At 37.7% G+C, this 27,784-nt stretch overlaps 1 protein-coding gene across 8 annotated transcripts in view; it reads right to left on the reverse strand.

Annotated features, from left to right (window-relative positions):
* Nucleotides 1–27,784, reverse strand: part of ift122 (intraflagellar transport 122 homolog (Chlamydomonas)) — a 114,198-nt gene that overhangs the window by 16,139 nt on the left and 70,275 nt on the right. For all 8 annotated transcript variants that reach the window (XM_051921151.1, XM_051921152.1, XM_051921154.1 and 5 more), the window contains exons 19-25: nt 24,560–24,731; nt 24,132–24,234; nt 20,368–20,508; nt 19,690–19,787; nt 17,443–17,543; nt 16,380–16,545; nt 13,059–13,170 (exon numbers count right to left, since the gene is read on the reverse strand). In XM_051921151.1, the coding sequence (XP_051777111.1) occupies nt 13,059–13,170; nt 16,380–16,545; nt 17,443–17,543; nt 19,690–19,787; nt 20,368–20,508; nt 24,132–24,234; nt 24,560–24,731 (893 nt within the window). The remainder of the gene's footprint in view (nt 1–13,058; nt 13,171–16,379; nt 16,546–17,442; nt 17,544–19,689; nt 19,788–20,367; nt 20,509–24,131; nt 24,235–24,559; nt 24,732–27,784) is intronic.

The raw sequence follows: 27,784 nt of genomic DNA on the forward strand, positions 1-27,784 counted from the left end.
AACTTCATCCTCAATAATATCTGTGTGATTACACATGGCAATGGCAATGCCGTGCTGCTGAGCAGTTTCATCCCGCAAGGCACGGGCTGCTCAATGTCTTTCAACCCATGCTGCAGTTGTGGCTGCTCAAGTTTCTTCAGTCATTTGTGCACGGCTGGCACGATTTCTTTCAGCGTTAGTAGAATTTGTAGCCGCTCATCCGTTTGTTGTGCACGTTGTGTACGTCTGGTCACATTAGCAACTCTACGTTCCTTGTCAGTCATGTGACTTCGTTTCCTACGCATCCTTTCCGCAGCCGCTGATGTTGTGGCTGAGTTGCGCTCGTCACTCATTTTAGATCTGAGATTGGCCAAAATTTAAACAATGACTGTTGTTAATTCCCAGCCGTTATTACTCATGCTTCTAACTTGTATTGAGTCGAGGTATTGACGTGAACACCATACATACGGGGTATTGACGCAAACACCACACATACGGGGTGAGAAAGGAGAGTTGGGATCCGAGAGACTGTCTTTGTGTGTTTGTGGAGGGATGGAGAGTTAAGGAGGGGTGGGGGAGTCACGTGATCATCTCCTCTCCCATTCACCTCATTTCATTCACTTCATTTCGCTCTGAGCTGAGCTCCGCAGCTGAAACGGTCTTGCCATTCTTGATTTGCTTTTCACATGGCCAACTATACGTTGCATGCTCAAGAGTAAGCTCAGCGCACAGCTTGGTCATATTACAACCGGAGGGGCGAACTGACAACGTGGTATACAAAGAGATCCTTACCAAATTATTGGCATATTTTCCCTCAGTTTATTATTTAAAATTTTAAAGCAGTACTTCGCCGCTGCGAAACGCGGGTATTTTACTAGTTATATACAGTAATCCCTCGCTGTATCACGCTTCGCCTTTCGCGGCTTCACTCTATCGCGGATTTTATATGTAAGCATATTTAAATATATATAGCGGATTTTTTGCTGGTTCGTGGATTTCTGCGGACAATGGGTCTTTTAATTTCTTGTACATGCTTCCTCAGTTGGTTTGCCCAGTTGATTTCATACAAGGGACGCTATTGGCAGATGGCTGAGAAGCTACCCAACTTACTTTTCTCTCTCTCTTGCGCTGACTTTCTCTGATCCTGACGTAGGGGGATTGAGCAGGGGGGCTGTTCGCACACCTAGACGATACGGACGCTCGTCTAAAAATGCTGAAAGATTATCTTCACGTTGCTACCTTCTGTGCAGCTGCTTCGTGAAGCGACATGCTGCACGGTGCTTCGCATACTTAAAAGCACGAAGGGCACGTATTGATTTTCGATTGTTTGTTTTTCTCTGTCTCTCTCTATCTCTCTCTTTCTCTTTCTCTGCTCCTGATGGAGGGGGTGTGAGCTGCCGCCTTCAACAGCTTTGTGCCGCGGTGCTTCGCATACTTAAAAGCCAAACAGCCCTATTGATTTGTTTGCTTTTCTCTATCTCTCTGACATTATCTGCTCCTGATGCGCAATCCTTTGAAGAGGAAGATATGTTTGCATTCTTTTAATTGTGAGACGGAACTGTCATCTCTGTCTTGTCATGGAGCACAGTTTAAACATTTGAAAAAGAGACAAATGTTTGTTTGCAGTGTTTGAATAACGTTCCTGTCTCTCTACAACCTCATGTGTTTCTGCGCAAATCTGTGACCCAAGCATGACAATATAAAAATAACCATATAAACATATGGTTTCTACTTCGCGGATATTCTTATTTCGCAGGTGGTTCTGGAACGCAACCCCCGCGATGGAGGAGGGATTACTGTATAAGGATGTTTGGTAAATTGCTTTGTGATATAAAATGTACAGTAACAATTTTATGGATGATTTATTATACCTACAGCAAATATTTTGGACACACTAGGCTTTTTTTACTATGAAATAGCCCTCTGTATAAACCTGCGAGTTGTACAGTATATAACACATACATAATACCTCTTTCACCTGCCTTTCTGTTGGCACTTCACTGTAAAATGTCTGAAATACCTTTGAAAATCCCATGCAAAAATTTCCTTTTGCCTATGCCTAAACATTTGGCACTAAATTTGGAAAATATGACACGGGAGGTTATCTTCAAAACACTAGAAATAGAAGTAGAATCTTGGCACATCCTAGAAGTACATCCAAGAAGGACAAACATAAAAACTGATAAAGTCTCAACTCGGGAGAGATGGGAGACAACAGCATTCATTTTATATACACCCAAATACTTACTGAGACGCCTGTCTATGTTAAATATTTGCCTTAACAGTCAGGGTAAAACGCAAGAAGTAAGATTATTGTTATGTCACCACTATCTCAAAGTCAAAGTCAAGTCAAAGTGAACTTTATTGTCATCTCAACCATATACAAGTATATAGATAGACGAAATTGCGAAGCTCAGGGTCCACAGTGTAACAACATGAAGTGCAAATAATAAATTAAAAATATAATTAAAATTAAGATTTAAATTTAAAATTAAAACACAAACAAGACAAGACATTGTGTAAAGACAAGACAAAGAAGTAGCAGCAATATTGACGTGTAGTTAGCAATATGAACATTGATGCAATGTATGGTATTTGCAATCTAGATACATAAATATAGTCAATAGATATGTAATATAATAAATAAATAATAAATAATAGATATAGATAATACAGAAATTATCAGTGTATGATAATAGTTGTTTAAGACACCATTCAAAGCAGCATAAGTTGTAAGATTAAATGCATTCTATATGCATTAACATTCTTATTTCTAACATGGATCCAGTGGAGGATGAATACTTCATAATACACCGCACAATTCTATCACCTATCTATTAATAACAACTTAACTAATAATGTCAGGTTTTCAATAACTTATGGCTGGATGAGCTGGACAAAAGGAAAAAAAAAACATGGATAGAATTATGCATTACTTGTAAATGGAATAATAGCATTGGAGGGGTTCGAAAGTAGTGCGACTTTGCACAGGTGACAGTTCTGCAAGGTTATCTGACTTTGCATTGGACAGGGATTTCACATTCAGAGTGGATGCATCACTAGTAATGAATAACTTGCTATCAGAGCTTTGCTATTTTTTTCAGCACTCTGGGTGTTTAATATTGCATGTGTTAGATATGAATATGCTGAAGTAATCCATCAATCAATCAGTGTTTAGAACATAACAGTCATTTTCTATGTTTTCTGTATTTCTCTAATAGTGTAGCAGAACAGCAGAAAGAGCACGGGACTCCCAATTCATACAAAGAAAGAATGTCAAAATTGTCTATTCTACATATTCCATGGGTGGATGTCCTTCAGTAACAAAGAAAAGCTCCCACTGCCACAAAGGTCTTCGTACTCTCCAAGAGTAATCAACATTCAGCCATGATGAGTGAGCCATGTTATTCATTGAATGGCATGGTAAGCTTTCATTGGCACCTCCAGTCCATTTGCCTAGGTTTATAATATTTTGTAAAATTACCTACAATACTACATGAAATCGGGCAGCACAGTGGCGCAGTGGTAGCGCTGCTGCCTCGCAGTAAGGTGACCTGGGTTTGCTTCCCGAGTCCTCCCTGTGTAGAGTCTGCATGTTCTCCCCGTGTCTGCGTGGGTTTCCTCTGGGTGCTCCGGTATCCTCCCACAGTCCAAAGACATGCAGGTTAGGTGCATTGGCGATCCTAAATTGTACCTAGTGGGTGCTTGGTGTGTGTGTTGTTCCTGCCTTGCGCCCTGTGTTGGCTGGGATTGGCTCCAGCAGACCCCCGTGACTTTGTGTTAGGATATAGCGGGTTGGACAATGACTGGCTGACTACATGAAATGGTTTAAAAAAAAGTCAACATACCTTGGATTATTTAAACCATTATACTCCTTGACTACTGAACAACTATGTGCGAGTAATTCAAATGTCTTCATAAGTGAGCCAAAATTAATTGCCTCCTTATCAGTAGTACCTGCTCAATGTTGATTTACACCTAATGCATGGGGTGTTCTGTAGTCTTTTTTTTTTTTTTGTTCTTTATTTCGCCTTATACAATTTCTTGTATTAGGAATTTGTTAGTTTTCGCATACCCCTTGGGGTCAGAGCGCAGGGTCAGCCATTGTACAGCGTCCCTGGAGCAATTACAGGTTAAGGGCCTTGCTCAAGGGCCCAGCAGAGTAGGATCTCTTTTGGCAGTGACGGGGATTCGAACCGGCAACCTTTTGGATACCAGCGCAGATCCTTAGCCTCAGAGCCACCACTCCACCCTAGTTTATCCATGCATAGTTAAGAAATTATCATCAGAAGAGTTGGATGTCTCCCAGCGGAGTACCTGAGCATTTTCTAAAACACCTCACATTTCTTGACTGCAATAGAAGAGATGAGCCGCATTTGGAAATTTCAGAGTGGTTTATCAGACTTGTGTTTTTTCAGTGATATGACATGCCAGCAGAAGACAATAAATATTAAATTCTACAATCATCCAGGCAGTATGCTGCACATGATACAAGCATTACAATACAATGTCAAAGCACCACATATACGCGATAACGAATATGTTCACTTGCAAAATACAGCTGACACTCTGCAAGGAATGGCTGGCTTAACAAGACAGGACAGGATCATCACATTCAAACAAGATATGAATGTCCTACTCAAAAAAAGGAGCAACACAGCTTCCAATCATCAAGAAATAGCTAGCTTTACAAGAACAAAATCAGAAAAACACAAAAAGCCCTAAACAAGATTTTTTGTGGGGCTCCTACTCAGTCCAGAGCACCAAGTCTCTAACTTCAAAATCTTAAGGACCAAGAAGTTGTTAAATCAATAATCAACATGCATAGCAACAATGGCTGTGGGACAGCAATTCATAAAACCAAGTCTACAAATGCCAAAACACAAAAAAGCAAAGAACAGAAAGCAATGAATGTATCCTTCCTAACAGTCCTTATAGTGATGGTTTTAGCAATGCTCCTTCACTCCGCCATAACCCACTTTTGTTATAAATGATTTCAAGAATATGAGCAGGTCACTCAGTTGTGTTCCTTCCATTTATCTCAGTTTACCTTTTCTCTCAGCAATGTTGCTTTCAAGATATTTTTATTACATTCAGTATTTATTACTTTTGACTATTAAATAAACATTTGTTGATTTCTCTCTTGTTTGGATTGTACCATTTAAAGATGTTGTCATTTGCAAAATTCAGGAGTATCTCATGGACTTCATATTTGTCTTGGGAAGAGTGAATGAGGTGCTGTTTGCTTAATATTCAATAACCATGATAACAGAATAATTACACATAGACACCATACTTTTCTATGTAAAAGAGCAACATCAACAACCACTTAAGTGGGTGATTTATAATTAATTTTGATTAAAAAGGGAGGAGAAAAAATTAATCAATGAGTCTCTTTACTTTTAACTTAAGAAACTGGCAATTAATTAATCAGCCTTTGTTTTATTGCTTTAATGTACCACCTCAGACATCTTTACAAACCAGTCAAGATTACAATATAGTATGAAATTATACTACACATTCAAAACAAGAATGCTGTACTGGCAGACACCTGGAGGATTCTGGAAAAGTCCTGACATCAGTACAAAATAATAATATGCTACTATAATCCTGTTCTGGGCTGTGGGATGCTGGAGCCTATCCCGGCAGCACAAGACAAGACAAGGCATTTGGTAAAATTGCAGGGCCCACTCATGCATGCACCTACACTCACACAAGGCCAGTATATAATTGCAAATGAACCTAGCCAGCTTGTCTCTGGGGATAGGTGAGAAATCCAGAATCAGGAATTCCAGAGAAACTGGAGGTAAACCCATTCATGAGAGAACATACAAACAAATATGAGGTGTATGAATCAAATCTGGGATGCTCCATCAGTGAGGCAGTAACACTAACCACAAAGTGACTGTGTCACACATACTAGAGGAACAAGCAAATCAAATGAAAGAAGCAGTTAATACTGTAAGGAAAGATCATTATGACTTGATTTATACTTTTCATGCCAGAAAGACTGGAAACAGGCTTGCAGCCAAAATGATAAAAAAGCACAGAGAATGGGGTGTGATTTGCTGCACTTAGGCATTCCACGAGTTCTCAAACATTATGGTATTTTTGCCATATGCTCAATCAATATGTACTGCAGATGAAAATCTGAGTATTGAGTCAAAAGGTACAGAAAGTCACCTTTTATTTCTCAGTACTCTAGCACACATGCCCTTTAACAGTTTATAGCCTGTCATCTCACCTTCTAGGTATTTCTGTGGAGCTATGCTTTATATTTCAGAAAGCCATCTCTTTTTGTGTTTCATAGGATTTGCTCTTTATTTTTAAAAATAATAGCACTATTTGTGTTCCTTCTCCTCATAAGCACTGAGACAACTGGCTAACAGGTGTTTCTCATTGGTCAGGCAATGGACTGGACTAGATTTAACCTTTGTGTTTCTTTTTGGCGCTGGCTTGCATTTAGACTAAGTACAGCTGACCAGACTTGGAGACTAGATCTGTCCAAAAAAGAAAATGATCGAAATAAATCAAGAATCATATTAGACCTACAGGACAGAAACTGGGCATTACAAAATCAAAAACATCTAAAAAAGAAAAAAAAAAAGCTTGCATACTTAATAATTCACAATTACAAGGTTGACTAACAAAGACAGCTGCAAATGATGATAGCAAAATCATCCAAGATTGTTTTAGATTGGATAAACTTTATTAGTCCTAAGGGAAAATTTAGATGCATATAGCAGCAGGAACTTAAAAAAAACAAGATACATTCTCACAGGACAAATAATACAATCAATCAATAGCAAGATAATTAAATAAACAGGTTTATATTGTAAGAAATTGCAAGAGGAACTTGTAGTGCAAGCATATTCTCCCAAAGGGAGGAAGCACTGAATTGTCTGACAACAGTAGGTAGAAAAGACCCCCAGAGGCACACCACTGATGAATGGGCTTGTGGCTAAAAGTGCTCTAAGAGAGCACCCCCTGGAGGGGATCAAGAGGATTTTTCATGATGGCACTCAATTTTGCCACCATCCACTTTTCCACAACAGCTTCCAGTGTAACTAGGGTTAGCCCTGTAATGGAGAAAGGCCTTCCTGATAAGTTTTTCTAGCCATTGTGCTTCTTTATGACTTAAGTTGCTTCCCCAGGAGACCACAACATAGAGCAATATGCTGGCTACTATGGACTGGTAGGACATTTCTAGCAGCTTGCTACATAAATCAAAAGACCCGAGTCTCCTTAGGAAGGCCAGTCTACTCTGGTCCGTCTTGTCCAGCACTACTATATTGTCAGGCCTGTCCAGTTTGCTGATCATATGGATCCTCAGATACTTGTAGCTCTGCACCAGTTCCATGTTCTTCCCTTGAATGGTGACTGGTCTTAGAGGCTCTTTGGCACACTGAAAGTCCACCACCAACTCTTTTGTCTTATTAACACTGAGTTGCAGCTGGTTCTCCCTGCAGCACAAGACAAAACCCTCTACAAGCTTTCTGTACTCCAATTTGTCTCAATTACAAATGCAGTTGGAGGCAAGGCAACTTTCTGGGTGGGCATAGCCCCTCTCAGCACCCCATTAGATCCGGCCTTAAAAACTGCTGTTCTAAAAAGTGGCATCCTAATACCAAACATTCCCCCTGATAATGCTACAGTGTATCATATGCAAATTTCCCCCTGAGGACAAATAAAGCTTGTTCATTCATTTGTTCAATCTATCTGTTTATCTTCCTCTTCCACTTGAAGAAGTTTTGAGGTGTGCAAAACAAAACACTTAAGCATTACAGAAAAACAGAATATAATTTGACCTTTTAATTTCTGAGAATACACAGATGGCACCGACACATCAGCAGAATCTCTGGTCCAACAGTGAAACCAGAAACAGGAGCAAGGTTCTTGTCTAAAAATATCACCAAATTTTTCACTTTTTATCTTTGTTTGGGGAAAAAAAGGTCCAAAAGATTGATTCAGTTTAATGAGTTCCAATAAGACAGCACTTAGATGTTAAATCATTGCGATAGATAGTCTTCTAATTGTGGGAGCTACTTTTTATCATCAGATTCAAATGCTGTTTATAAAGTTAAGACTAATAAATGATTCAGTTGCTCTAAATGCCCATTCTTGTGTGTGGTTTTGTCTTCAACTACAATGTTTTATCAAGCTCTTGTTGTTTATTAAAGAATTTTGTGCCTGATGTTGGGTTTTATCTGTTTACACCTAAAAACGATACCATTTTCATATAGCGCCCGCATTACAAAAAAAGATTTTTTTTTTGAGTAAAGGCTATCTGCTTTTGTCTTTACAATGCTAGTTAAATGTACTGCATGTATTAAAAGTGTAATTACAGTAAAAAAAAAAAATAGCCCAGGTCTGTACAGCCATTTAAAGCATAAAAAAGTACATACATACTGCACTACTTTAATTAAAATATTAATACAATAACAAACATAACAATTCAACAAACCAATTCCAGTTATTTATGAAGTGTTCCATTATATTCAACTCCTTCTTCACTACCAAAACAGGACAAAGCAGAAGCAGATGAGAGTTTGTTAAATCAAATTAGGGAAAAAATAGATTGTGACCAAAGAGCTCGCAGCTACTGAGCTTATTCAACAATTGCTGTAAAGATTACTACCATAACATTAAACAGAATCTGCCTATTGCTATTTTTTAATTGTTCTTTCTTACGGTATTTAATTTTCTCTCCTTTTAAGTAGCACAGGCTATGACTTATAAACAAGCTGGTGTACAAATATCGTGAACCTTGGTGTCATTTCGGAGACTCACCCACTGATTTCTTTTATCATAGTAGCTCATTTCCTGTAAGGGTTACATTAAGGATCAGAACACTTGAACAGGTGCATAATGTAGGATAAACAATATGTTATTTTTCTTTTAAGTATTTTTTTTTATTTCTTAATGGAATCATTCCAGATAAATGTGGCAACTAAATCGTTCATTTTATAATGGAATCCTCAAACGTGCTGGAGCTGAACGTGATGCTGCTCAAATAACGTCAAGGTAGAATATGACTGAGATCTACTGTTGGCTAAGCTGCATGTGCAAAAGAGGAGTATGAGAAATGAACATTTTTTTGGCAAGAAATCAGGCTTATGTTTTATAATCTTTTTAAAAGCATGCATTTTACATTGAATTAATTATGCAGTGAAATTTTTATACACTGTAAGACGTACTTTGCGGCTTTCATTTTCTGAACACAACACATCATATTTGCTCCTACCATACATTTATATATTATCTAGTTATCATTACCACATTTTCTTATCATGTTACAATACAGCACTAATAAGCAAATAAAAATCTAAAATACAGACTTCAAAGAGACAAGCTGATTAGGGAATCAGGGCACTGTTTTGTTGTTAACACAGAAAGAAGTCATCTGGGTTTTAATTAAGTACTATATGCTTTTCTTCTTGTCTTTGTAAAGAAGCTGCATATTAATGAGCACAGGCTTGTACTAGATGCTATGCACAACACCCTTGCATTAAACTAAAACAAGGTCAAATATCTATAAATGAACTCAGATGTTAACACATCATACATTTTCCTTGTATTAGGCCTCTTTAACTGTCTAATCAAGGTAATTTTTATTATATGTAAAATAAGATTTCTTTTTAGGCTGCCGTGCATATCTGTAGTTTTTGTTTTACATGAAAATTTCTAAATTGTGCACATAATACCAACAATCCAAAACATAAAACTGTTCTTGGATGACAAGCATAACCTGTTATTACCAGACAGAGAAACACTTCCCTTTTTAGTGACAAATACATTATTGAAACAATTTTCCATTAAGGGTTTCCCAAATTTAATCATTCATACTTTTACATAGATTTTATAAAGCTTGTTTCCAGACGACTCTCCAAACACCTCACATTTAAAAAACAGCCTAATGGAATACAGATTCATACAGGTAACAATGGAGGCAAGTAAAGCAACTTAGTCAGATGCTATTTAAAAATATGCTGGCTTCCATTCAATTTGACAGCTTAACAGCACAAGGCTGGAATCAAACTGATTGGTTTTAACAGGCACTGATATCTTATTAGCCATAACTTGCATTGGCAATGTATATAGTATGACTTCATGGAGTTCGAGGTAGGATATTTAGTGCTTAAGTCACTTTAACCTCAGGTAAAATATAAACACAATACATGAGGAGATAAACCGGCTTAAAAACTCAATTTCTTTACAAATTATTCGTGTACCAGTAACGGCGCACTGCACGAAAACACTTGACTTGAGCATTCCTAGTTTTCCTACACTTTTCTCTGTACGTTTAGCATTTGTTTGCTCAGAGGTTTGATGCACTTGCTGCTTCATGCGCAGCTCTTCTTTTCTCCGCCCTAGCAGTCTGCTTCTTCTCTTCTTTCGTTGGCATCTTTTCGCGTTAAAACTGATTAAGTTGGTGTTTGTGTTGCAATTACTTAGTACATTTTCTTTAATTTTTCACTTAAGCTGGCACTTAAGGCTTCAATCTGCCTCAAAAATGATTTAAGATATGAACAGGTAGGGGAAGTGACGGCGAATGTGGTAGGCAATGAGAACGGCACTCGTACGCATGCGCCACACATCCACCCTGATGGCCACTGCAGAGAGTTGTTTCTACAATAAAATAAAATAAAAATAAAAAAAGAGGAATAATCTTGGAGGTCAATCATCACAGCGGAAGTGGATAGTAGACGTCACGTAGTATATGTGTACCAATTTTCAGGTCAATAGGTCAAACTGTTTGCAAGTTACAGGTGATTTAAAATCTTGGACAGACAAACGGACTGCCACGGTAGGGTACTATATAAGAACATATGAGAAAGCACTCATTGAACAGTGCTGAAACAAACAACTGATTGTGATGAAAACCAAACAGAAGAAAACTGCTTCACTTTTAAAAACCCCGCTTGCAGTTCTCTTTTTTTATGGGTTCATGCTCTACTAAATGATACATTAGATCAAATATCTGTAAGTCTGATATACAAATGATTCTTATTTTGCAGGTACTGACAGTGTAGTTTGTAAGCAGCCATTAGTGATGAAACTGAGATCACCAGTAAGCAAATTGTAGACTATTTATTGCTGGGCATCTTACAGGAATACAATACCCTCCATTATGTTTGGGACAAAGACACATTTGTCCTCGATTTACCCCTCTGCTCCTTAGTTTAAAATTACAAATCTCACAATTCAGATGTGATTAAAGTGCAAGTGGCAGATTTTAATTTAAGGACATTTGCATACACTTCGGTTCCACCATGTAGAAATTAGGTGTTTGAGATTATTCAGGTGTGTATCATTGCTTTATTAGCGCAGGCATAAGATATCATTAAAAGGCTGGAAAATAAGAATAAAACCATTCGGGAATTCTGTAAAACCTTAGGATTACTGAAATCAACTGTCTGGAATATCATTAAGAAGAAAGAACATACTGATGAGCGCAGTAATCACAAAGGAACTGGTAGGCCAAGGAAGACCCCCCCCCCCCTTCCTCACTGCTGATGACAAAAGAATTCTCACTATGGTAAAGAAAAAGCCCCTAACACCTGTCTGACCGATCAGAAACAGTCTTCAGGAGGCAGATGTGTATATGTGTCAGAGGTGACTATCCGCAGAAGACCTCCTGAAAAGAAATACAGAGGCCAGACTGCAAGATGCAAACCACTAGTTAGCCACAAAAAAAAAAGGTGGCCAGATTAAAGTTTGCAAAAAAGAACTTAAAAGAGCCTGTAGAATTCTGGAAAAAGGTCTTGTAGAAAGATGAATCAAAGATGAACCTGTTGTATCAGAGAGATGTCAAGAGCAAAGTGTGAAGGCGAAAGCATAGCACCTCATCTGTTAAACATAGTGTGTGTGTGTGTGTGTGGAGGGGGGGTGTTACGACTTGGGCATGTTATGTCTCCCACTTGTATGCACACACTTATCTTCATTGATGATGGAACTGCTGACAGCAGTAGAACAATGAACTCTGAGGTGTAAAGAAACATCTTGTTAAGTTCCAGTAAATGCCTCTAAATTCATTGGACGGCACTTCATTCTACAACAAGATAATGATCCAAACATACTGCAAAGCCAACACAGGAGTTTTTCAAAGCTATAAAATGGAAACTTCTCAAATGACCAGGCCAGCCACCTGATTTAAATCCAATTGAGCATGCCTTCCATGAAAACTTATGGGGAAAAGCCCCCTAAACATGCAGGAGCTGAAGATGGCTGCATTAGAGGCTTGACAGAGTATCACTGGAGAAGATCCTCAGAACCTGGTGATGTCTATGAATCGCAGAGTTTAAGCAGTCATTGCATGCAAGGGATATGTGACAAAGAACTAAATGTGATGGCTTTAACAGACCTGCCATTGCTGTGTCCCAAACATTATAGTGCTCTGAAATGGAAGGACAATGTAGATAAAGTGTTGTTATTTCTACATGATGTGACCAAAATGTATGCAAATACCCTTAGGTTAAAGCCTGTAATGTGCACTTTAATCACATCTGAATTGTTGGATTTGTAATTTTAATCAGTGGAGCGGTTTGTAAATTAAGGAAAAAATGTATCTTTGTCCCAAACATTATGGACTGCAGTGTAACCACTAAGTATTTCTTCCCATAGTGAGAATCACCATGAGGACGTTTTTGTGCAACTGACAAGTAAAGAGAGAAGCCCCACTGCACGCAGATATCATCTTGCAAAAGTTCTGTGTGCCTGAATCACAGCTGATGTAATCCTAATCTGATTTTCTTATGTCTATCAGTGTTCATCTAAACACTTAATCTGTTTCTTGCACTCGATTTTTTAAACTTCATTTTTCTTCAAGTCCACATTGTTTTGTACATAGTACTATAAATTACAATCTATTTACAGAGTCTGTGCTACCTATTAAAGACAAACAGACTAACCTTTTTAAAATTTGTATTAGAATGTTTTCTTTCAAAATGGGTAACGGGAAAACAAATAGGTACTGTGGAGCTGTAAAAGCTGAGATAATTCAGTATTAATAACATCCTTCAATCACTCTGATAGATAGCATGTCAGAATTAAGCATGGAAACAAGGTTTCAAACTCACCGTAAGATGATGCAGAAAAAATAAAAGGCTGCCTGCAGTTAATACAGACATTTCCTTGGTTATTGAGTAGTGGATTGTTAGTTGAGCACCTGTAACACATTGGAATAAGTTCCTGTAAAAGATAAAGAAACAAATGATTTAACAGACAGGGACCAGAAAACAACAACTGTCGACTGGTATTGCGGCTTTGTTTTGAATTTTCTTCTTTAATTAGAGCTAATGAGGCTTTCAGAAGAAAAAAAAGAGAATGACAGGATACCATGACAGGGGTGAACAATGTGTTTTTGATGATGGGTAGTTTTTTCCTACCCTGGCAGGAACTGGACTGTGACAAACATCTGAAAAATCTCTTACTGACTCAAAGAGCAAGCTTTCCCCAAACTAAAGCTATTTTCCTTTTAAAAAATACCTGAGTGGCATGGAGGTGCACAAAGAAGTACTGCCGCTTCACTCACTAAGTGACTGTTGTCAGATTTCCTGCCTATCACCCACCTTTCTGGAGTTTACATGTCCTTCCATTCTCCACATTGCTTCCTCTCGTACTCCGTTTTTTCCCGTACACCAAAGACATGCATAATAACTTGTTTTTTTAATGAGTGTAGGATGAGTGTAAATGTGAGTATGCATGGCAATAAATCAGAGCTGATCCTATGCCCTGTGCTCAAGCTTGCTAAGGTAGCCCCTGGTTCCCTATAATTATATAATGGTCAAAGTAGGTATAAAAATTGAATGTAAAAATTATGAGGGACAAAACAGCACCTAAGCCGGTGTGGAACTCACTCCCTTACCTGGCCAGGAGGCTTTGAAAACAGAAGGTCATAGAAGGATTGGCAATATCTCCTTTTTATGCCAGGACCTGGATGTGGAAAGATGTTACAACAGCTACAAGGGGGCTTACATCCTAATAGCCACTTTGTTGCACTCAGAATGGACTTGGGAACTGGGAAGGTCAGCACAATATGTGACTTGCCCACTATGGGCAGAGCATCCCCTGGTACAACGAGTGGCAGCATCCTGTCTGACAAGCCCCATTAGGGACACCTGCAGGGCAGCACTTGAGTTGTGCTCTCATGGGCCTGCCCTGTTAGGTTCTGTGGAGGCCGCCAGAGGAAGCTGTCAGATAGTGACGCTACAAGGACCACAGTAGCCCTGCCTGACATGGAAGTGTTTCCTGAAGGCAACTGATTTAAAACCAGAAATACTCCTGGGTCCAGAGTTAAAAGAGAGCCCTCTACTCGGCTCAGAGAGTTGGAGGCAAGAAGAAGAAGAAGAAGAAGAAGAAGAAGAAGGAGACAACACTTGCCTGGAGGAGTAAAAACAAGAATTAGAAAAGGAAGGAAGGAAAGACGGTATTATCAGGCGGTACTGTGTTGTGAGAGTACTTCTAAAACACTGGAGGAAGGAAGCCTGTAAAAGTTACATGTTACTGTAAATAAAAGTGCTGGATTTGATTTGATTTGATTTGGATTAGTTGTGTCTGGGGTGCTGGTATGCGCCCTAGTGGCCACAATTTGAATAATACATTTTAGAAATTATCAGCATTCACAAAATCATAGCAGTATAAGAAAATGCTAGAGAAGGAACAGTGTTCTCTTTTTGAAGATAAAAGCATTATTTAATTATTTACCTAGTAGAATATAACTGATTACTACTATGAGGGGGAAAAAAAACACATACTTCCAAGAACAGCAAAAAATGATCCAAGCAGTTTTATAGTAGCAGTACCAGTAATAGTTTCCAGCATCCCTGAAATGATGAGCTTAAAAAACATCAACATTTCAAAGTGCATACTAGAGTATGAGGACTTTTTCCTTAATTGATGAAGTTCCTATTAGATCAGATCAAGATTAGATCTTGACAAGAAAAAACAACCTCATTTAACTGACAAGACATTATTTAGGAAAGATGAGTTATTGTTAATGCCTGAAGCATTGCAAAAAAAAAATTTCTTCCTGGCATTTTCAATACACCTTCCCATCAAACTATACAAAATAAGCACCAAACACAATGCACAGGACATTGGTTTTTCAAAATCAACTGTGACAGGAAATTGATTCATCGTAGAGATTAACCCAGAAATTTCATCATTTCATGACATTTGTTCGCAAACTAACATCATCATTTTTCCGTAAAATATTATCTAGATCAGATATTTTCTACATATATATACTCATTACTATGGTAATGCAGTAAAGTTGCAGTAACTATCTTACTCGAAAAGGTCAGCCTTCTTGTAATATTATCATGGAGTTTTCTATCTCTGGATGAATTCCGTTTAGAGATAAATTGAAAATTATTAACTATAAGCCAGCTGTTTACAAAGTGCTATATCACAGTCAAGATGAGGGTGTCTGCTATATCCAGCTCTTTTTATATGTTCTTCTGCTGCTTTTAAAATGACCTTTCTGCATTATCTTGTTTGTTTTCAGAAGTTAAGTGACATCAAACCTGTTCTGTAGAATAACTAGAAAAAGTTAGGTTGTGATCTAATGGTCTTCTTTTAAAGTGGGATTGGAAATAGCCTGCTACAGTAGCAAACACCAGCACAAGAAATGGTCACTCTTCACAGAACACATTAAATGGAGGTGGTTATTATTTAGGTGATTAAAAAACTCAAAGCAAATTTGTTAAAGGCAAGCTCACAATCACGTACTTGACTAAATTTATCCATTGACCTGTTGACTCTGTTCTGCAATACAAGGAGTTCTCTAGGAGAGAGAGAGGTTAGGAGCACACGCTGATACAGCGCATTGCCGCAACCACCACATGACAAACCAACTCAGGATCCCAAATTAGGACCCGAGTGCAGCCATGCGACGGGTGACATCTCAGCACCACACTTGTTCAGATGGAGTGGAATAGTGTGAGGTTTTTTGTGGTGGCTGGAGTGCCAATTCTGCCACGAACCCCCAGGTTTTCCCTGCAGATTGGAGGGCCTACATGCAGATTAACGTCATACCCAGGACAGAGCAACTGCAGGTTAAGGGCCTTGCTCAAGGACCCAAGGAAGTAGAGTTACTTTGGGCATTTACGGGATTTGAACCAGCAACCTTCCAATTACCAGTGAAGATCCCTACCTCAGAGCCACCACTTAGCCCAGGAGAGTACTACAATAATGAATCAACCTACTACTTTTATGTACATTACTCTGAAATACTTTAGATAAAAAGTCCTACACACATCACAAATATTTAAGCTATAACTATAACTAACAACTACTTCAAAACTAATACAAGTATTATTATGACTTTTACAGGATGGACCTGATTACATATGAACTTGTAATTTTACGCTACTCAAAGCTCTTTAACTATATCTTACCTCACTGTCATGGAAGGGTTTGGACCTTAATGTTAAGCTGCCCAATTCAATGGTCTCCTGGAAGCGGGCAGGTATCCGAAGGCCTTGCAATTTCTCATAAGCATGTCGGGCAAGTTTATATGCACCAAGAGCTTTGCTCTGCTTTGCTAGTGCATACAAGGTATTTCTGATCTTCATTCAGGAAGTACAATCTTTGAGTGAATAGGCTTCTTCTTAACAGCATGCAGTAAATGCCCAAAGAACGTTAGCAATTTACAACTACTGACTGTACACATCAACTTCTACTAAATAGTTATTAGAAAAACAGCATTTATTTATAAAGCACATTTTCATATAAAGAATGTAGCTCAAAGTGCTTTACAAGATTTCAAAGAGAAAGGACAAAGGATGAAATACAAATAAATTTAAAGAATACACACTGCCTAAGTTAAAATTTAAAATTATTTTTTAATAATAAATTAAAAATACATTGGTACAAATTTAGTAACTTGTTCTATAAAAAATGTCACTTGGTGTATGCAAGAAAGTATTGTGTGTACCGTGTCAGGTGCAATGATTTTGTCCAAAGGTTTGGTTAGCAAAACACAAATAAGATATAAAGATGGAACTGCAGTATGGTCTGTATTACCTAGAGAATTCTGCCAGTCACGCTAAACTATGGGCTTCTTCACATGTATGGAAATGAACACCAAGATATCTAATACAGATCTGCAAACCTTCATTGGTGTCTTAAAAACTACTGATATTATATAATTTTAGAATAATTCAATTGGTTTACTCAAAAATGTGTCTAGTCATTGAATTAGAATAAGCAATTGTAAACTTTTTTTTTTTTTACTAATTTTTAATGGCTAAATATAACAATGCAGACTGTGATTGACATTTTCATCTACACAGGATAGCCAAAATAAAGTTAAGCAACTGTGAAACCGATCCCATAACATAACAAATAAAAATGTTTTGTTGCCTCACCTGAATTTTACTAAAACAATCTTTTTACATTAAGTTTTATCCTGCAGCCAGATCTATTTACTCATTCACTTTGTAATATCAAAAAGGATACACTTTATATATTCCAAGTGGAGTATTCTTGGTGAGGTTGTGAAGCAGAAATCTGGAGATATTAAACAGTGTTTCCGGTAGATGTGAGCTAAATGGTTCATCCTAAAATAAGAGAGTTAAAGAAAGAATGATCATGAATGCAAGAGAATTGATAAACTGTAATATACAGTAATATAATAATATGATTTATGCTATATAATGCACTGTATAAAATAAGGAGTGATTAGCTGGAGAATACATTTTTTTTTCTAACTTAGTGCCTCAAATTTCTAATGCTGCTTAGAGCAGCCTTTCCAAAGAGCTTCTATAGCCTAATGTTAGCCTATAACCTCATGGTCTCTAGGCAATTTACTTTTTGTCTCTTGCACAAATATTTTTATGAGACCATTTAAACTTATTTACTTTACTGCTGAAAAAAATCACCTGGATTAGATTGAGCTTTTTTTAAAACAGGTCACTTTTTTGCTTCTGCTACTTGCATGTTACAGTTAGATATTACCAGAAAAGAAAGACAACAGTTACCAAAGTGTTAATGGTAACCCTTATTAATTTATCCAAACTAGTATGTAAACTTGTAGTGTTATCACTTATTGGCCGTACCCCGTGGCTCCGCCCACAGACTAGTGAAACAGGACAGTGAGGAGGGCCTCACCTGGCTCCCTACTTCTGATGTCACGCTTCCCCCTCCCCTCGGCTCGCAGCCTGTGTCTCAGATTATATTGCTCCTGTGAGCGAGCTATGATTCTTAACACGATGAGAAAAGTCGCAAAATCAAACAGAATGTTCAAGAAAATTATAGAAAAAAAAAAAAAAAACGATCTAAATCCGTTAAGTAGTTATCTCATTTGCTAGCTAAGCGGAGGTAAGGTACACACCCTGAGGCTGACGCATGAGTGAGGAGAGCACCGGCCCCCTCCCCTCCCCTCGGCCTGCTGCGTCTCTCGGATTTGCGCAAATAAATTGGTACGTCAAGCAAACTATGATATTTAGCGTGATGAGAGAAGTCACAAAATCAACCAGAATGTTCAAGCAAATTATAGAAAAAAGCCTGATCTAAATCTGTTAAGTAGTTCTCTTGTGAAAAGCGGACAGACTGACGCTGGATTTTATATATATATATATATATATATATACGTATATATATATATATATATATATATATATATATATATATATATATATATATATATATAGATGTGACAGGTAAACTGATAGGATAACTATATTCAAATATATGTTAGATACTACACACATATATAATAAATATTTATTATCACCATGTGTGTCACCTTACAGGCTCTGCCAAGGTATGTAATAACACTCGGGACGAGACGGGGTGCTATCACTAACATTGTCACCTCCTCCCTCCATAGTGTGAGAGAGTGACCAGGAAGGGTAATTAACCCCACCCTTTCAAGTTCATGCTCCATAAAAGCTTGGGCACCATGGAAGGTGGTGTCATTTTTGGCAGGAGCTACTTGACAGACGGAGCTCTTGTGAACTTGACCCTAACACTAGCGGCTAACCATCCGAAATATTTCATTTTTTTTTTAACTCAAGATATTTGAAGGACTAATATGCCAAAGTGTGTTTATTTTGTTGGTAACTGTAAATACTAAAAGGAACAAACCAGCTGGCACCACAAATTTTGTTTTATGTGCAGTTGAGGTTACTGCACATGATAACAATATATATATAGTATGCAGGGTTATTTACTACTGGAATAGTTTAAAACTTTGTAAATATCAAAATAATCAACACAGGATATATAATTATTGGTTTGAATTAAGTGTTTAAATGATTTAAAATTGAAAGGAATCCAAACTAACAAACATATTTTTTCATTAGACAAAACTAACACATGTGTAATGTCATGTAAATGAGAAAAAGAAGCAAATCATTTTCTTTGCTTGAAATAGAATATTAATAGTTACTAAATAAAGTAAACAGGTTAAATGAATTATGTACCACCAATGGGAGCTCTGATCAGGCAATCCTATAGATTCTAGTGACTATAAGCATTAACATGGTAACTAGAAGCTAAGTGTCTCAGAGAATGTACAAATCATCAAGTTCAATGAGGTATAAAGCACAAAGCGAAGTGTAAGCATATCATTCAGGCTGCTGCTATGAGAATGGCACCATAGTCCCAGAACTATGTTTAGTTAAATATGGTAATTGAAGCCAGATGTCACTGTTTATTTTGCAAAGGTGGCTTCTATACTAAGAGATAACAATGTTTTCTTACAGTGTATCTTTGGATGGAATGGTAAACATGATAAAGTTCTGCCAAGTGTTGAAACTTCTGAAATTTCTCCAGCATTTCTGCTTTTTTTTCTTCATTTTCTAAGAATACAAAACAAAGCACAATTTTACAAAGTTTCCAGATTCATAAAAACTTTTCACTATGAATCATGTTTTCCAAAACTTATGTATACAATAGTAACTGAAAGGAGAAAATATCATAAAGTTAATAAAACAATTAATCACTAAAGAAGAAAAAAAAAAACAACAACTTGTAAGTATCACTGTTAAAAATCAAACATAAAAATTCAATTCAAAAGCTGCTATAGTCCTAGGGAATTCAGCTGGCAATAACACAGCCCATATCTCACATACCTTAGTCTTGTAGTCAAGTCTAAAAAACATTCTGTGAATAATTACCAATTTTAGGAAATGTGTTTTCATGAAGTCTTTATTAATAAAAATACAGTAGTAAGAGGAAATGTACTGACAGAACACCCAAGGCACCTATAAGATAGGGCTGCCTTCCACAAATTACAAGATACAAGTCTCCTTGTTTGTCTTCTTAAAAGGCAAATTAATTCACTTTTGACCATGGCAATACAATTCCTAGCTAAGCAAGTCAGGAATTCAGTAGTTTTTTTAAATGTAATACTGATGGTATAAATCATATTTCTCTCACCCCGTGCTATATCCAAACACTGCATGGACAACATCCAATAGTAGTAAGCGGCATCATTAAACCGGCTTTCCACTACAGCATTGTGAGTTAGTTGTTCCAGGACCTTTACAGCCTCATTTTGTCTGCCAGCTTTGTGAAATGCTGTAAGAGGAGACAAAAGTATTAGTGTCCACAGTATCAGACAGTACTGTACTGAATAAAATGTCAATGTTTACATGCATAACTCAATTAAAATAAAGCAAGCAAAACCACAATTCCTTATAGTGAAGCATAAGTAACACCTACAGAACATATACTTAGTAAAATTCTGTAGGCTAAAAGAAGATACAAAATTAAAGAAATCTTATTCTACAATCAATGGTGCTCAAGGGTGCACAAACGAAATTTGAATATTTGTGAGTGCAACTTAAATGTTATTCGTAAAGACATGCAGCACTCTTGAGTGATACCAAGGCTACCACATTAAACTAGGGAGAATAGCAGCACAACTACAGTGTAATGATGTTATATATATATATATATATATATATATATATATATATATATATATATATATATATATATATATATACTGCATATATTATTTACAGCTAGAGATCCACAAAGGGAAAAAAACGAGTCTTAAAATATTTTATTTCTAAGCTTTCGACAACCTGCTAGGTGTCATCATCAGAGGAAAATGATTAGACATACAGGAATCAAAGGCAATATATAGCAGGTAAAGGGTGGGGGTGGAGGTTGTAATGGGGGGTAGGTGGATTAATAAGGTGGGGTTCAGTAGGTGTTGATCATGAAGTCTTTTTTATTAACAGACACTTGGTCTTGAACCCAGCATATGCAGGCTTAAAAAGAAGAACATCCAAATAATAAAAAAGGCTTTATGACAAACACCTTCCAAATCCCAACCTTATTAATCCATTCCCCCCATATACATTGTAATTGCCATAATGGACATGTACAGGCATCCTGACTGGAATGGAGAGCAATGCCTTACCCAACTGAGAGGCTACAATGGACGCACAGCCAGGATAGATGTGCAACCAAGCAAGGATGGTTCACAGTTCTTATACCAGTTGGGGAAAAAGAATGATGGATGGACTGAAGGAGACGTCATATCAGAAACAATTCATCCCCCAAGGTGGCAGTGCACATCTGACATGGTTTGGACATCAACAGGGTTGCATGGGATTTGCAGTTCAGTTGTAGTTGAGTGCCACCAGAGGGCACAGCTGGAAGAAGACCTACCTATTTTGAGAAGTTTCTGCATGACATGGAAGTGCTTCCATCATGCAGTGGTGTGGCACCAGAAGTACTCCCAGGTCCAATCTAAAAAAGCTGCATCACCTCAATCGAGAGTTGGAGTCGGGATGAGGTGGACATGGCTTGCATGGGAGGAGTGGAAGGAGAGGAAAAAGAGTGCTATGGTTTTGAACTATATGCTGGAAAAAGGAACCTGTGCCAAGGTAGTTAATACATAAAAATCTTTTTTCTTTTGAATCCAGGACTGTGTTGGTGCTGTGCTGGGGGTGTGGGACCCTGTGATGCCCCTGTAGAGGTCACTATATATCATTATTACATTGTAAACACCATACAACACAAAATGCACAAACCTACTTCATTCATATACAGGGTATTTGCTAGATATGATTAAAAAGCTCCCTTGCTCATTTATATGGTTGACTACAATGTTTTAAATGTACAATTAATTGGCTCTTTTTTAACATATTCATTTTGATAATTTCAGTAATTCAAAGATACAACTTTGAATGTTAATTTTATCAAAAAGCCCCACTTCACCATAGAAATATTACGCATGTTGTAACATAATGAAAGGACCAGTCATGGATGTTATTTTTGAATGCTCACAACCGTATGTATTAAAACTACAAATTGGAGACATGTGACTAATAAGTAAGCAAACATTAAGAATAGCTAATGGTACACAATATTCCCATGGGCCCTGTGTGACCTCCGAGGGTTTAAGACATTGATATGATATTGTGTGTAATTTGTGTGGATCAACGTGAAGAAAAATAAAGCACAGAAGCTGCCCAAAGGACAGAAAGGTAAAAGAAACAGTATATGTGTTACAAACAGACAGAATAGGAAAACATTCAAACAAAAAAAAAAATCTAAAAAAAACCACAAAATATTAAAGCTATGTGAACAGTAAGCTTAACCACTCCACATCCCATTATATAATACAGTGATCCCTCGCTATATCGCGCTTCGCCTTTCGCGGCTTCACTCTATCGCGGATTTTATATGTAAGCATATTTAAATATATATCGCAGATTTTTTGCTGGTTCGCGGATTTCTGAGGACAATGGGTCTTTTAATTTCTGGTACATGCTTCCTCAGTTGGTTTGCCCAGTTGATTTCATACAAGGGACGCTATTGGCAGATGGCTGAGAAGCTACCCAACTTACTTTTCTCTTTCTCTCTCTTGCGCTTTCTCTGATCCTGACGTAGGGGGTGTGAGCAGGGGGGCTGTTCGCACACCTAGACGATATGGACGCTCGTCTAAAAATGCTGAAAGATTATCTTCACGTTGCTACCTTCTGTGCAGCTGCTTAGTGAAGCGACATGCTGCATGGTGCTTCGCATACTTAAAAGCTCAAAGGGCACGTATTGATTTTTGCATGTTTGTTTTTCTCTGTCTCTCTCTCTCTCTCTCTCTCCCTGCTCCTGACGGAGGGGGTGTGAGCTGCCGCCTTCAACAGCTTTGTGCCGCGGTGCTTCGCATACTTAAAAGCCAAACAGCCCTATTGATTTGTTTGCTTTCTGTCTTTATGATAGTCTCTGCTCCTGACGCACACTCCTTTGAAGAGGAAGATATGTTTGCATTCTTTTAATTGTGAGACAGAACTGTCATCTCTGTCTTGTCATGGAGCACAGTTTAAACTTTTGAAAAAGAGACAAATGTTTGTTTGCAGTGTTTGAATAACGTTCCTGTCTCTCTACAACCTCCTGTGTTTCTGCGCAAATCTGTGACCCAAGCATGACAATATAAAAATAACCATATAAACATATGGTTTCTACTTCGCGGATTTTCTTATTTCGCGGGTGGCTCTGGAACGCAACCCCCGCGATGGAGGAGGGATTACTGCATAGTAAAACTTCTTAAAGTTGCTGTATCCAAATGAAGGCTGCAGGGACCTAGAGCCTATGGCAAGTGAAATTCTAGACAGGGCAGAAGTTCATCAGAGGGCCCACTCATGCACTCTCCCACAGTGACAAAGGGGCAAATATGGAATTATTAATGAACCAAATCAGCATATACTTGGGATTGTGGGACAAAATGGAGTATCAGTAGTACACCCACACAGACATAGGGAGGACATGCCAACTTCACTTGTAGCAATATCTGGATACGGGATTGAAACACAGAACTCTAGATCCATGAAGCAGTAGAGCCATTGAAACATTGTGCTCCCACCCCATTACAGGGTATACAAATTGTTCATATTTCTGTCTAAATGAATACTGGAAAAAGCAGCTCTTTGGATTAGGGCTACAGCCTCTGTTCTTTTCTGGAATAGTATGTTCTTAATGCAAGACATGTAAGTAGTTGGTCATTTTCTGTATTCACATATTTTAATTAATGTTAAGCCAAATTTTAAACCAATTGCTCCTTCAAAAGGCTACCTGGCTATAAGTGATTTAAGTGCAATCAGATTATTTGTGTTCATTTATTCTTATAATTTATCCTATTAGTAGTAAAAACAGTATCAAAAGCAAACAAATTAAAATTTATTTCAGACCTTTCTGTGCTTCCTCAAATCTATCATTCTCAGCCAGCCACTGCGCATATGGAACATACACATAATCTTTAAACTCTGGATGCTTCTCTACCAGTTCAAAAGCCTTGAAACATGAAAAAAGAAACAGTCGTTAATTTAAAGTAAAAGCATATTAATTTTATTTTTAGAGAGGCTTTGGAACTGTATATGAAAAAAACTAAACAATAATGCACATACACCTTATGATTTTGAGAAGCAAACTTTAAAAAAGAAGTTGAAAAACAAAATAAGCTTTTCTACATTTTAGATTCTTTTAGGTGTCCTTTAAGGAATTACCAAAGACTAATTTAAAAGTGACAAATGTTTGATTTTATAGCAAACTGCTACCCATTTAGAGATCATTTTATCAACTGTGCATGAACTAAAAGAAGTCATCATGAGATTTTTACCTCATCCCAATGGTGTGTGTCCACATGCAGAAGAATCAGAGATTTAAGATCCCCCATTTTCATGTAGGTTTCAGCTGCATATCCATGGTGTTCCAGTTTCTTAAAGAAGAATGCGCACCTTGATAGAGGCTCCCGCTCTGCTTTGTCAAGTTTCCGAGCTAAATCAATCAACCTATAAAAACATTTCAGATATGGGCCATCTCAGCATGTACCACAGTTTAACATGAAAGAAATGTTTTCTGTACAAAACAAATAAATGAGGAAGGAATATTTGCTATTTCTAAATACAAATGATTAAATACATCTTTAATAGATCTCAGAAAAGTCAGAACAACAAGCTTCACCTAAAACTGAAAATGACAACCGAAAACCTACAGGGACATTCACTCGAAGGATATTCTGTTGTAATTTCCTTTAGGATGAAGCAATCTGAACCACAAAAATATGCTATATACCTTAATGTATGTGTAATCAATTGCATTACATGCGATTCTGGAAGTGGTTTCCGTTTTCTGCCAGACACATTTTGATGCGGTGCTCCATGTTCCTGAACGTATCGGAAAGTGTCACAGGGAGAATAGCAGCAATTTCAGGTTGGATGTTTTCCTTCAAATCTTCCACAGTGCGAGGCTTGTTCCAATAGAGGTTTCCTTTGAGCATACCCTAATGGAAGAAGTCTGGTGGTGTCAGATCCGGCGACTGTGGTGGCCAAAGACCCTGTTGCCGAAGAAAGACTCAGTTTCTGCCGTGCTCCTTACTGATGTGTGACACGTTGCTCCATCTTGCTGGAAGTAACCTTTCATTAACTCACGATCATCCAGTTGATTGTAACATCGCTTAAATGAATTGGTGACCCAATAGGTTCGCACCAAGAAGACGCGCTGCTCAATACTGTACACCACCATCCTGATGAGAAGTCGAGTGACTGAGTGAAGAGGTACAGGCAAGTGACTGAGTGAAGGGGTACAGGCGGTATGCTACCAAAAGTTGCTAACAGAGGTTAAACGTTGCGATGGCTGCCCAGCGCCTACCTCATCACTCAGATGTAGGGGTATCCCAGCTTGTTCGAAGCTCCATATACTGAGGAGCGCATTGCACATTGTTTTGTTCAGATTGCTTTGTCCTAGTGAGAGTTATTACAGAATATTCAGGGCCTCTTTTGAGTGAATCTCCCTGTATAATGAATCTGTTTTAGGTAGCATTTTTCACAGAATACCACATTATCACATGAACTACCCAAGTGGTAGTTGTTACTGTTTTGATACATAACTCAGATATATGTTGAACAATGCAATAGACATAAAACACAGTGAGAAGTGAACAACCATTTTACGAAGGTGGCATGATGTTTTGGTGTTTTGGGGACTTGAAACATCTAAGGGAAAGATTTTCCTACTACAGTGATTACTGATAAACTCTTTAGGTGTTTGTTACGGGGACAGATACACTATTTATCTTTGAGGTTAATCAACACAACTACTTCACCCCCATCTAGTTACCTTAGCCTATCTAGACAAAATATTATCTTAATATCTTAATATTCCAAGATATGCAACAGAGATGAAGAAAAAATATAATATTTTCAGGATCTGTAATCAGGATCTGTAATATGAACCCCGCATGTAGCTTTTGAGCTATGCTATTCTATTATGGATATTTTACATAAGACAAATACTTCCTGCAACTCCCCAAATATTCTGTATTTATTGAATGCACAGTTAAAAAACAGAAACTTTGAAAAAATCCAATTAAATATACATCTTTTTTGCTTTCTCTGCAATTTCAAAAATGTGGTCATAACATTTAGGAAGTATGCATTATTACTTAAAAAATGAATTCATTGAGAAACACCAGCAACCAAGATACAGTACATATGAGGAAATACTGCTGACTCAAAGCTTCAGTGCTGGAAAAAGTAAGAGTAACAACATAGCCAGTGCATGTCAGTTTAACTAGGTTCGCTTTACATGATGCAATATCAAGCATTTTTAATCAACTCAAACCTTATCATAAATGTATGGCAGATAACTTTGGCTCGCTGAAACATAGGAAGATATTTTAAGGGCACTGACAGGTTGCTTCAGCCTGGAGATTAGTAACCAACAGTAATGAGCGGGGATTCCTTAATATAAATGAGCAGCTTCAGCACCAGTTCAGGGGAGCCTATAAAAACAGCAAGCCTGCCAGAGTTACAAATGAATTCCAACTAGTGCAACAACAGTAATCAGTCCTTGTTGCTTCCTTGGTTATATTTTCCCTCAGGAAAATGAGCAAACACATTGATTTTTTTTTTCAATAAGAGAAATGCTTTTATTACATGTAAGAGAAAAATGTAAACACCAAAACAGCAACTTCAATACAGTAGGAAAAGTGTGGGTAGTGTTCACTACTGCACTGATGTAGATTTAGTACACATCCTTCATGTGTTGTGTTTTGAAGCAGTTTCCAATGCATAACCCAACCTCCAAACAGGATAGTAGAAATGTCCTTCTTTGCACTTCTTATATATAAACGTCTACGCGAGGAAATGTGTGTGTCTATCCGGCCTGGAAGTGATAGGTGGAGTTGGGGTAAGGGCTCCACCTCCGAGGAAACAGAAAACTTGCTTAGCTGCTAATTAACACAAGTGAGGCCAGCACGTCAGCAAATTGAAACTTCCAAAGAAAGACAAAGACTTAGTGACTTCCATATTTCCCCTAATATCAACACTGACAGTTACTGCATTGTGAACAGTGCTTAGAGTGCTAATGTCTTTCTTGTCCTTACAAATGTTCACAGTCATTTTGCCATTGGCCATATAGATATTGCACCCCACTGCAGTTTTATGTAGCTGAAGTCACCATGCATATTACAGCAGATTGGTCATACGGTGCCATATGAATCAGTTTTACTATTCATTTCTATGTATGATGACCAGTTCACATTGTCACCACTATCGCCTTGATTCAATTAATAATTCAGTTTCAGTTTGTTCAAAAACTGGCTTTGCAGCTTTTCGTTTATGTGCCATTGTTTATTTTGGTTGAATGTTCTGTTCTACTCATGAATATTGAGGAGTTAACAGAGTGGCACAATACATAGAAATGTTTGGAAATTTTTTGCAGGACGAGGTTATTTTATCCATTAAATGGCAGCAGAATACTGTCCTAGGCGTTATTTGGGCTTAACAGAGTATATTGGCTCATGACAGCCTTATCCAAGAGATACTCGGAGTTAACCGTTTTA

The sequence above is a fragment of the Erpetoichthys calabaricus genome, chromosome 18 (assembly GCF_900747795.2).
Source record: "Erpetoichthys calabaricus chromosome 18, fErpCal1.3, whole genome shotgun sequence".
NCBI lineage: Eukaryota > Metazoa > Chordata > Cladistia > Polypteriformes > Polypteridae > Erpetoichthys > Erpetoichthys calabaricus.